The 12,381-nt window shown below is 40.3% G+C and overlaps 1 protein-coding gene across 1 annotated transcript in view; it reads left to right on the top strand.

Annotated features, from left to right (window-relative positions):
• The window catches only part of Pik3c3 (phosphatidylinositol 3-kinase catalytic subunit type 3), an 87,804-nt gene that overhangs the window by 34,282 nt on the left and 41,141 nt on the right, over window positions 1-12,381 (top strand). Inside the window, exons 11-15 of the mRNA XM_087896180.1 lie at window positions 1,208-1,362; window positions 1,746-1,836; window positions 4,109-4,176; window positions 10,166-10,271; window positions 11,635-11,751. Coding sequence (XP_087752306.1) covers window positions 1,208-1,362; window positions 1,746-1,836; window positions 4,109-4,176; window positions 10,166-10,271; window positions 11,635-11,751 — 537 coding nt within the window. The remainder of the gene's footprint in view (window positions 1-1,207; window positions 1,363-1,745; window positions 1,837-4,108; window positions 4,177-10,165; window positions 10,272-11,634; window positions 11,752-12,381) is intronic.

The raw sequence follows: 12,381 nt of genomic DNA, 5'->3' as shown, positions 1-12,381 counted from the left end.
TTTGTTCAATCTTAGTTTGTTCAGAATGGTTTTTTTGTATATGCTTGTGTTTGAGTGGGTATGCGTATATCAGGAAAGTTGTATATTTACATCAGGGAAGATTCCTGATACCATCCTTGCTCTTATCATGTCAAACTGCATTGGCGTATTTTTTCCTAGGACTTTACCACTCATATAATCATAAAGTATATCTCTTAATATGCATATGAATTTAATTTTTTTAATAATTCTGTTTAGAAATTTTGAGAACATTAATTCTCACTGTTTCGTGGTTCAGACAGGGAAGTTTTGCTTGAGAGCTGAGTGAGGATGGTGATGGAGACACAAGGAGCAGTTGTTTGCATTCCACACGGAGCTCAGCTTGAGTAAAGGCAGGGGCAGCGGAAGAGCGTGGGGAGGCAAAGCCAGCACTGCGTGTGCGTACAATGACAGTGGCTCCTGTCTGCAGGCACGGGGAAGGGAGACTGCGCTCTCACTGCAGCCCTGTTCTCTGAAGCACAGACCGCATGGTTCTGGGGAAAGGCAGTGATAATTGCACATATTTGTTGTGTTTCATGGGAAGTTGTTATTTTTTTGTTTTGACTTGGGTAGAAATCTGTTTTCCCCCTGCTTCTGCTTCGTTTTACTTAAAAGCTTCCATCTTCCATGTGTAGAGGAAGTTTATATTTTCCAGGGTGTTACTATATAAAGAAAAAGCAAGTGGTTTACTTGGTATTTCCGTTAGTTTATTCCCCGATAAGTGAAGGAAAAAGTGTGTTGTTTGAATGTAGAGCACCACTTAGAGGCTTCCCATTAGAGTGGCTCTGGTCGTGTTTAGTTCCAGACTCCTGCTGACTGCAGTAAGCATCAGGGGACTCAGACTGGGACACAGATGCTTCAAGCCTTTCGTACTTTCCTGCTTTCTTGTTTCATTGTTTAGATAACCCTAAACAAGAGAAATCATCTGCTGGCCACATACAGTGTGCTGCACGCTCTCCAGTCTCTCTAACTTATTTAATGGTTGTGACTGTTTCTGCAGTCTTTGCTGGTCCTTTATAAATAAAGACACAAGGACGCACCCAGCAGTTCCGTAGCTTAGTAACTAGCGTGCCAATGGCAACAAACGGAAGAGGTAAAAATGCAAGTCAAGTGTTTTCCCAGCTGCTAGAAATAAGTGAGTCTATACTTTCACCTAATACCAATCTCTTTTTCCCCCATTTGTCTCTAGGATTTGCTGATGTACTTACTGCAGCTGGTCCAAGCTCTGAAATATGAAAACTTCGATGACATAAAGAATGGTTTGGAGCCTACGAAGAAGGATAGTCAGGGTTCGGGGTCAGAAAGTCTGTCAAATTCTGGAATCAGTTCTGCAGATGTAGATAGGTATGGCTCTTCAGGGAAGATCATTTTTACATGTGACATTTTATCCCTTTTCACTTTATTCTTGCTCTTTTATTTACATTGCTGTCTTCTTTCCTGTCTCCCCTCATGTACCAAACAGACTCTTGCTTTTCTAACTAAAACTCACCAAGTGAACTCAAGGATACATATGCACAGATTCCTAGAGACCATTTTTGCCCTTTAGTCATTAGAACTGAGTTAAAGTCACAAGTCGGGCTCCTCACTGTGCAGCCTTACAGTTCCATACTCATTTATGTGATTGCTTTCTCCTCTGAAAAGTTCCAGAACAGTAACAGCCCCTTTGCTTGAGATAAAATGATTACCAGGATTTTGCATCTTGCTTATCTTTTCTGTCCCATTTCCAGCTCCCAAATTCTAAGCAGCCCTCTTCCTCCGGTGTCCTCCCCTCCTCCTGCATCGAAATCCAAAGAAGTTTCAGATGGGGAAAATCTAGAGGTAAGTAAACAGCTTTCCTAAATTATGGTGCAGGAGGTCCTGTCCATCAACATTCTGTGTTGCTGTTTAAGACCTTGCTTCAATTAATAAACTAACCATTGTCACTTTGTTCAGTAACTGACTTTATGGTACATGTCATGACCTTCCCCCATGACATGTAATATGCTGGATATTACTTGGTTCATTTTATTGGTGCTCTGAGCATATCCATAGGTTTATATGTAATATGAAAATAAACTAATTCAAATATTTTATCAGGAAGACTCAGGATGTTTGTTTTCATATATGAATGAATGTTAATGCAATTGTCAGTATTTGTAATTGTACCATAGACGTGTATGATTCTGTACACTAGGCAGATGTATTTAATTCATACAGACAGGTGAACTCAGTGTTGGAGGGAAACAGAGAGAAGCAGCTCTCCTAGACCAGTAGTTATCCGAAAAACTACACCAGCTCTTGTGTGTATGTTGAGAAACAGGGGGGGCCAGTCCATAGTGGGGACACGGGCTTGGAAAAGAGGAGGTCTCGGGGAGAAGCAGGTGTCACCTGTGTCGGGCCTGCAGGTCAACACAGGGATTTTCTTTAGAAGCTGTTGAAATAATTGAGGTGAACATCTTGGGAACCTTATGCTGGGAATGCTGTGATGTGTTAACGTGATGAAGTGAATATTGTGTTCAGAATTTCACCCTACTTACTACCTAGCATGTAAATTGTACCTTAAAACAATTTTATCTATTTCTAGCATTTTTTTCTTGTGACTGATGAACCAGCATTTTGGGGGCTGACTGCTACCCGTAGTGTTCATGCAATTCAAACCATGATAGAGCAGTGGGGATCCTTTTGAGTGGTGGACACCCCTCTTCTTCAGCCTCAGAAAAGTAACAATATACATGCCACCAGCACTTTCATGTTGGTACTCACCGAGGTTGGTCACACCTCTTTTTCCTGTATCATAGACTGAGATACTCAGTCTCTCCTTCTGTACACCTGAGCCATGTCTTCTAGCCTTCCTCTTTGTTTCTTTCTATTCCAAGAAAGACATCAGTTTATATGATCAGCTAAATGTAAAAACTGGTAAAACCTGAGTTTTCTGAGATCTTGGCTAGAAGATGTTAGGTCCAGCATTGCAGGGGTGGTGGAGTCAGTGACAGGAACTGGAAGCAGCCAAGCCACAGTCAAGAGCAGAGAGCAGTGAATTAATGCGGACATCTTTGTACTTACCTGCCTCCTTCCTCTTTAGTTCAGGATCCCCTGCCCAGGAAATGATGCCACCCACAGTGGATGGCAGTTCCTTCCTCATTTAATATAACCCGAGATAATCCCCTGCAGACATGCCCTCACCCTGAACTAGAAAAAAAAAAATCCTCATTTAGACTCCAAATGATTTTGTCAAGTTGACAATTATGTCTGTCACGGAGAGTGAAAGTTCCCTGTGAGAAGGGGGAATTCTGACGGTTTCTGTTGTTTGTTTTATGCATGCTTGTGAGTATTTCCTTGAAATATTTTTAGTCTCTTTGTTAATAAAATGCATCTAACAAAGGAACGTCTTTACTGAATTCAGAAATTTGGAAATTACTGTCAGTTCTATCTTTCTCATTTCCTCTTCATCAGAAACCTCTTAGTTATGTTTCAAACATTTCTCACCTTGCTTTACTTGCCATCTTCACTTTCTAATCTATTCTTAAAACATCCTAACTGACCTCAGGTCTGTACTGTTCAGACACTCGAACTAACTAAATGTCAATCAACCTGTCACACGCTCCTGTTAAAATCTTTTCTTTGGTATGGATAGCCTCTGCTTTTCATACCCAGTTCACACTCTACATTGTACCCAACAGCTGTTGAATAATTTGACCATTGTTTATCTCTTCAATCTGACTTAATTACTGATCTCTGTAATTGAGCTTCATGCCAAACATAGGGCCTTTTTATGCACTGTCATCTTGGGTTGACCTAGATGTGATGGTTTTACCATTGTCTTTTCAGATCCATTGAAACTATTTCCATGATTGCTTTTTTGTTGTCTTTATTGACAATGATTACCAAATGTATTAATCAGGAAAACAGGAACTCCGTGACCTCTTATGTATTGTCTTGGTTTGTGTTCAGTTTGGAGTGGGTGGATTATAGGATGGATGGGCGAGAGAGATGGCTGGATGAAACTCTGTACCATAACTTCAGCTATGAAAATCTGTACCATAACTTAGGACCTCTCATTTTCCTTCTGTCAGTAACAGATGGTGATATGTGTTTCTTTTAATTTTTTCAGCAAGATCTATGTACCTTCTTGATATCAAGAGCCTGTAAGAACTCAACACTGGCAAATTATTTATACTGGTATGTGAAAATAATTTAATTTGCTTTGTATCACTCCTTTGAACAACTTTCCTCATGCTGTAAACCTAGAAAACATACAGTAACGGTCCTCACCAAATGCCTGGCTTCTGTGCTGTGGTGCTCATTGCCTTCACAGCTGGGTTCAGAGAAGTCAGTGCCAGCATGTTCTTCCCTTCGGCTAATCTCCAGAACTGTGTTATGAATGCCTCTGGTGACTCCTTCCCCAGTTTGGTCTGTTCTTTTTGTTGTTGTTATTTCAGTAGTATGTAATATTTTATAACTTTTTAGGAGGGTATTTTTATATTATTTACCAAACAGTTAGAATCCTACAAAAATGGCAATTGAAATTAAAAATTACATTCTCTCATTTTAAAGATGAAGAGGCTGAAGCAGAAGGATGCTCTAACTGAGCGTGGCAGGTACTGCTTAGGATAGATTGTTAGCCAATTGCAGAGAGTCTTGGGGACTGTTTTCTATTCGTCCCTGAGTGGTTAAAGGGTAGCTATCGTGGTTCGCATGAAAACAATGTAGAACAAAGGTACAGAGAGGTGACTTCCCGTGCTAAAGTTAGTGTGAAGTGTGGCTCCCTCTCTTTCTAGAATCTTAAGGCAGAAGCCATATTGATAAATATATTGAAACAGTGGGAAAATATCATAGGTTTAAATGATAACAAATGAGTCTTGTCCACTTTTGCAGAGGATCTTAGAGTGAGCTGGACTGAAACGTTGGGTTTTTAACAATAGAAATGATTTCTGATTGAATTCTCTACTTAATTTATGGTCTTTATTTAAATAACACAAGTTAATACATGTTTATTCTGAAAACTTGTCATTTTTTAGTAATCATAAGCGTTTCCTTTTCCTGAAGAAATTTAAATGCCATCTTACTTTAGACTGGGTTTGAAAAGCCGTTGTATGGGTTGAATCAAGATTCAGCTCATTTTCCCTTTCTCAAATAGGAAGAGAAGCAGAGCGCTTGTAAAAAGCACAGATGCCTGGCCTGCATAAGCAATATTGTCTAAGCCTTTATGGTTTTCTCTGCCACAAGGAAAGACTAATACCAGTGATTTTTATGACATGAGTAATTTTCTCCAGCGGGACCTGTGAGTTTTCCCCTTGCCCGATGACTGAACTACTGGAAAGCCAAGTACCTCCAGGTGTCTACTTCAGCAGTTGAATGTATTATTCATAAAAATATATTCCCTTCACACTAAATGTTAGGATGCCTTAGAAAATACATGGCAGAACATTTTGACTGGTTTTAATTACCAGTTTTCCATTTAAGAGTTTACTTAGAAATTCTCATATTGCCAAATTGCTATTTTGATTTAATAGAAACCTACAGTTAATGTTCCTTGCATTTGTATCTGAATACTTTAGTGTGCTTCTGTTCACACTATTACAAAAAGCATTTCCTTGTGAAAGGCTAAGTAAATATTTAAAAAAGAAAAGACAAAAGAATTTATAGGGAGCTTAAAACATGGGCAGCCCCACTTTGCATTCAACTCAGACCCCATGTGGGTTTCTCTGTTCTGTCTTTAATTCATTGAACGATTCATTTTTGGAGAGGTAATAGCTCTCCATACAACACTCTACACATTATGACTGCAAGCCAGAAGAGGGCACCAGATTTCATTACAGATGGTTGTGAGCCACCATGTGCTTGCTGGGAATTGAACTCAGGACCTCTGGAAGAACAATCAGTGCTCTTAACCTCTGAGCCATCTCTCCAGCCTCCACTCTACACATTATGTATTTAGAAATATTCATTGGTGAGAAAAACGACTGATAGTGATGCCTGACTTTGGCAGACACTGCTATTTTATGAGTGTAGGATAAGTATATGAAAGATAATTTCTAAGTTTTCTAAAGTGATCAAGCTTCCCCTGAATGTAAACCAAGTGTGAGGATTTAGAACCTCTCACCAAGCTTCTTCTAGCCTAACAGATGAATGAAAATTTCCGGTTTTGCTGATGTACTCTTTTCCTCTGAACACCCTGGGTTTCTTTGCTGTTTTTCTTTGTTTTCCAATGGTTTCAATAGGATTCCTGCTCTAGCTAAATCCTTGAGGGGCTAGTAACTGTGCGGACGGCCCCTTTAAAATGAGTAGTGTCACATTTTAATCCACAGAGGGCAGTTCTGTCTGTAGTCTGTAAAATGTGGGCATCAGAATCTATAAATCCTTTACAGGTTTTTATTTTTATAGGCATTGCAGTATGTGGAAAGGAAGGCAAACTTTCGACGCTGTGACATGTTTTCTCCAGCTTCTAAGACCTTTGAAAGTAATGAAAGTTAGTTACCCCACAAAATGAAATCGTCAGGGAAGAGTGAGCCTGCTGGTGCCATCTTATGTTGAACGCCTGGCCAGATAGATGGCAGGAAACTGTGAAATGATTCGACTCTGGGTGTTTTGTCCTCATCTGTCTGTGGAGATGATGCTCATTTGCACTTTAGATAACTCATTTCTTTTTTAGCAGAGCGTTGACTTGAAGCCCTCGAAAGGTGTTTTATTAAGGAGATCATGCACCTTCAATTTCTGGAAACACTATAGCCGTTTCCACTGCAGTTAGCAGGTAGTGAACATAGTGGTGAGGCCTGCAGACATGGGCATGCTTGTTTGTAGATGAGTTTGCTACTTAGGTGCATAGGAAAAGAAACAAAATTATAACAGTGGTACGGCCATGAGTTTAGGCAGCCAGGCTTAAGTTTGGTGAGATCACAGTGATGATTTTGGAGTTTGCAAATACTCTTCTTCTCTTCGGACATTCTTATCTGCAGTCCTCAGGTGACCACACATTCTAAAATACCATAATAAAATATATGAGCTTATATCGTTTGGGTCCTGGCTGAATCTTCTACAACAGAGCCATCCTCTAAACGGTCTTTCGTGATAAACGATCCTCAGAGCTGTTCATCTGCCCTCTGAGCACCTGAGATGTGAACAGTATGAAGTACTGAAGTTTGAATCCAATCTGGCTTATTGTTGTTGTTTTCATTGATTCTTGAAACAAAGTCTTGTTTCATAGTCTGTGCTGATCTAGAAGTCAAGTTGCGCCTGCCTCAGCCCCCGAGTCATGGGATCTTAAGCATGGTCACAATACTGGGCAAGATGGAATTAATTATAATCTAAAGAGTCTTACGCCTAATGATGTTGTGGATGTTCTATAAAGCACCGCTAGTCCTTGCTACTTTTATTAATTTTTAGTTTACAACTCTTGTAGACGATGCTGTAGTATGATTTTGGGTCTTGCTTCAACTGCTTGCAGCACTGTTCTAGAAATGCCAAACCTCCAGAACGTCTGCTGTTCTGGTGTAGCTTAGCTCTGAGAAGAGGAGAGAGGACAGCTCTTACCTTCTTTAAAACAGTTGTCCGTCTTGTGAGATCATGTCAGCCATCTCTGAAAGCATTTGTGGTATGACATTTCCACCAATGCCTTCAGAACCTAGGAAGGTGCTGAGAGTTAAACACATGGAGCAATGACAAACAAGGAGCTATTGTCGGGACAAGTTATCTAAAAGAGTTCACTTACAATACAAAGTAAGTCCAAGCAAGGTGCGTAGACTTCGTGAGAGAGACAGGATATAGCGGTGAAAGAACAGAGGCTGGGAACATGGGGAGACAGGGAAGGAAGGTGTCTTGGCAGATGCTGCCATGCGTGCTAAGTCACAGAGTTGGTGCTTAGCAGCCCCAGAGGAGACTAACCTGTCTGGAGAGTGATGGGCTGACACCGTGAGATCAGGGAAGCACAGTCTGTTTTAAAGGGGAATGCTGATGCTTCTGCTGTTGGAGGTGGGGCATCAGGACAGTGTTTTAAAGAAAATTTGAAGGTGGTTAAGTTGAGAAATAAGAATTTTCTTGTTCGAGTTGAAGAACTGTGATGTATATTTGGAGTTCCTGGTGGGGCTGAGCTGGCTGGTGTTGAGGCATCATAAGCATTTAGTGGAGGCAGTTAGACTGCATTGATTACCTGAGCACAGACACGTTAGGGGTAGGTGGAGGACCGCAAGCTAAAGATGCCTTTCTAGACATGTGAACCATCACTGCCCACAGGCAGCATAGGTGTTAGCCTGGCCTTGCATTCCCTTGGTTTGGCTGCGTCATGCCTTACCCCTTTTTATTCACGTCACTGAGACATGTCTCCTGTTTGGCTTTTGAGAAAACAATTTTTGTTAATTTTATTTACTACATGAAAAAATTCATCTTAAATCATAGGGGATTTATTGATAAGGTATTCAGTAATTAAAGAAAAAATATTCCAGTTTGGTAAATTTATTTTATATATTTTGTTTAAAAATGCTGCAGTATCTTTGTTTAAAGTTCTGGTGCTTGAAATAAATCACTGGATGAATATGAAACCAAATCATATAATAAGGTGGAAATTATACCTTACAGGAGCCTGCAGGGGTGTGGTAGAGATCTCTAGTCTTAGTCGGTTCACCCTCTAAGTGGCTGATTGCATTCTTGTAGTAACAGTGTAACAGATAACAGTACCTGTCCGGAACTCGACAGTCTAATGTTACCAGTTGAAGAATTTGTAAGTTCCTTGTGGTTTTGAAGTTGGAGTAGAATGAGTAAATTTAGCAGACTAGAAAGAATCCTTCCCTGGCTGTAGACAGAAGCTCACAGGGCAGTGTGTGAGCTGTTCAAGCATAAATTTGGATCCCAAATACACATAGAAAGTCAGGTGAGTGGAAGACACTTGGCCTCCCCTGGGGGTGACAGAGACCAATGCCCAGAGTTGAGCAGCTCGTTGGCCTCACAGATCAATGAGGTCCAGGTTCAGTAAGAAATCCTCTTTTGAGGAAAACAGTCTGCCTCTGACCTCCATAGGAACACACATACATGCACGTGTGTGTCTACCAATACACATGCTCCTGAACATACATGTAACACATGTACATACACACACAGGATGGAGGAGGAAGAATGAATATAAATATATGGACTCTTACTTGGAAGCTATATCCTTAATCAACCAGATGTACCATCCCGAGAAATAATTATATATGTGTATATATATATATATATATATATATATATATATATATATATTAGTCTCCCAGTTTTGAGTCATGATCTCATGTAACCCATGCCAGTACTAATAACTCTGCCTCCCATTGATAGAATTAGACCTGCTCCACCATCCTCCGCTCCCACATGTCACTGTGGACAAAGCACACAAGTTGACCTGAATGGTTGTTTATCGTGGCCCACTGAAAGTGATCTAGAGCTGCTTTACAATTTAGAGTTGTGATTTAAACAATATAGGTGTTAAGAACTATTAAGTGTCATGGGGTTCTGCATTTTAACTTCCTGCACCTAATATATATATATATGGTTTGTTCCCCTGAGAACATTTTAAAACATTCATTAAATTACCTCTCACTTAGCTTATTTATGTATGTGTGACCATTGTTATCATTCAAGGAAATTAGATTTAGGAAAGCAAGTTTTGTTAATTATGTAAAGCAACTTTTATAATAGAAAAGTTCTAGATTTTAAAGAGTTTTTGAAAAATAGTGAAATTGGAGAGAGAAAAACCAATTTGAACTTTTAGTCATCTTGCAGAATTATGTCAGAGAAAAAGATAGCTCCAGGGGGTTTTCAGGGTAAGAATACCTTTTGCTGTGCCAAGTATGAGATGGGAAGTAATGTGTTTATTGTACAGTTACTTGGTGGATGCGCAGGCTTTATTGACAGAGGGATGCATTAGTAGTTTTCCAGGTATTTTATAGCATAGTGGAGCGTGTTTCCATGGCACCACGTAGGAAACATGAGGCATAGCCCAGAGTGGTGCTTGCCCTGTTGATTTATGGCTGCTTATATTGTTGCTTAGTGTTCACTTTTAAAGGGATGGAGACAAAAAACTTCTTTTCCACATTTAACTCTTACAACCTTGTTTTAATTTTTTTTAATGAAATTAATACAAATATTTACTCGATGAATCTTTCATTTCTCATCATATGAGCATCCTATATGTGTTTTGAAGGTATGTGATAGTGGAGTGTGAGGATCAGGACACACAGCAGAGAGATCCAAAGACCCATGAGATGTACCTGAACGTCATGAGGAGATTCAGCCAAGCCTTGCTGAAGGTACTCAGGAGCTGCAAAGGGGCTGGCTAGATCTGGCTCACAGAGATCTTATTAGCTGAGAAAAACATAAAAGAGGTTGCTAGGGAGATGGCTCAGTGGTTAAGAACACTGGCTGTTCTACCAGAGGACCTCTCAGCATCACAGAGTGGCTCAAGACCACCACAACCCAGTTCTAGGGGGTCTGGCACCCTGCCCTCTTCTGCCCTCTGTGGGCACCAGGCATGCCTGCTGTGCGCAGATTTACATGCAGGCAAAACACCCAGACAAATAAAATGAAAATAAATAAACCTATTTTTTAAGTAAAGGAGATTAATATTTGTGGTATATGAAAATTATTTGAAATCCCAAGTTCAATAATTATAAATAAATTGCTGAAACATAGCTATTCATTTTCTAGTGGGGGGGGGCGCTGCTTTGGTTTGAAATGCATGGGTGAATCATTAAATAGGAAACTTTACAAAGCTAATATTTACTTTGACTCTTACAGGGTTTTGATTTTTATTAAATAAACCTTACATGGACCAAACAATGAGTAAATCCCTGCTTTTTTCTGTCCTCTTTTCTCATCTGAACTCAGTAGATAGTTTGCCTGATATTACGGGGCCATTTTTTGCTGCCTTTGCTTCTTTAAAGCAGTGTCCAGGTCAGTCCAGCAGAGGGCGCAAGGGAAAAGAAAAGCAGCTGACATGGTACTTGGTACTTGCCAGCTCTGCTGCTGAGATGGTTCCTGGCATCTTTTTGCTCTATCTTGTGTTTCCTGTCTCACATTCTTGAAAAGCTAAACTACACCTTATAGACTAAGCTGATGTACAGCTCTCGAAGTCACACCAGGCTCACTAAGAGGTGAGCCTCCATCTCACCCCATCATGGCCTCACTCTCTCCCTGAGCCTGAGCATCCCGTGTGTTTTAAATGGTGATATTTCCATTTTTAAGGTAGCTGAGAAAATGCCTTATATATTATTTTATGGACTGAAATTACTATGTGTCTGTTTTTTAAGATATTTTGCTCAACAAACGTTTGCTGTGTTTGGGTATTTTTTTTTTCCAAAGAGATTTCTTTTTTTTTGGGAATCAGACTGTTTTCTAACTCCATAAGTAGAAGCATTTTGGGGTGAATAAATCCTGTCCTATAACACAGTCATTTCTATCATGGATTGACTAATGATTGTTCAGGACCCACGTAATTTTCTGCCCTAGCCATTTGGTGCTGCTTGCCATAGACAGCAGGTTTCTCATTATTTCTCAGTCAGAATAACTAGTCTCTTTCAGTCTTGCTTTGTTTTGAAGTTCACAGCTTTAGAAAAGGAAGGGAATGGTCCCCCTATGGAGGTAGAGCTGATTTTCCTTGTTTTGCCCACTCAGGGCGACAAGTCTGTCCGAGTCATGCGGTCCCTGCTGGCGGCACAGCAGACCTTCGTGGACCGGCTGGTGCACCTGATGAAGGCCGTGCAGCGGGAGAGTGGAAATCGCAAGAAAAAGGTAAGCCACGCTTCCTGTTGATGGCTAAGAGTGGCTTCACATCCTAGAATCCTGAGTTTTGACTCTTGTCTTGTTGGCTTAGTACATTGTACAAACTTAAATCGTTTGCTTCCTGTTAGAAACAGTTTCTTACTTGCTGTGTAACCTAGACAAGCCTTGAATTCGTCCTGCTGCCTTAGCCTCCTAAGTGCTAGTTTAAAGACATTAGCCACTATGCCTGGCCTTATAATAACTTCTTATGGGTAATTGTAGGCCCAGAAGCCTGAAGCAGTGATGATATTGAGGTCCTGTTTTGTAGGTTATCATGTTAATATGACGTGGTTATCATAGGTTAGTATGTTCTAACTGTAAGGAATGGCAGGCATATAGGATTAAGGGATCAATTGGTCCAGTGTCACATGACTAGTAAGTTTTGGAACTATTTACTTCCAAGCATAATTTCATCTGTACGGTACTATCTCTCATCTTAGGACCTTAGCTGTTTGGAGAGTAAGATCATGTACATGAGCATTTTGAGAAAATAAAGGACCAGAGCAGCTTGCAAAGCCAGTGCCGCCTTTCTGTCTGCTCTGGCTAGCAGCAGTCTTTGCTGCTCAGAATCATAGGCCATGATCAAATAAAGAAATCCCC

The sequence above is a fragment of the Myodes glareolus genome, chromosome 13 (genome assembly GCF_982192425.1).
Source record: "Myodes glareolus chromosome 13, mMyoGla1.1, whole genome shotgun sequence".
Taxonomy (NCBI): Eukaryota; Metazoa; Chordata; class Mammalia; order Rodentia; family Cricetidae; genus Myodes; species Myodes glareolus.
Note: the sequence above shows the minus strand (reverse complement) of the source record. Positions and strands in the feature narration are given on the sequence as shown.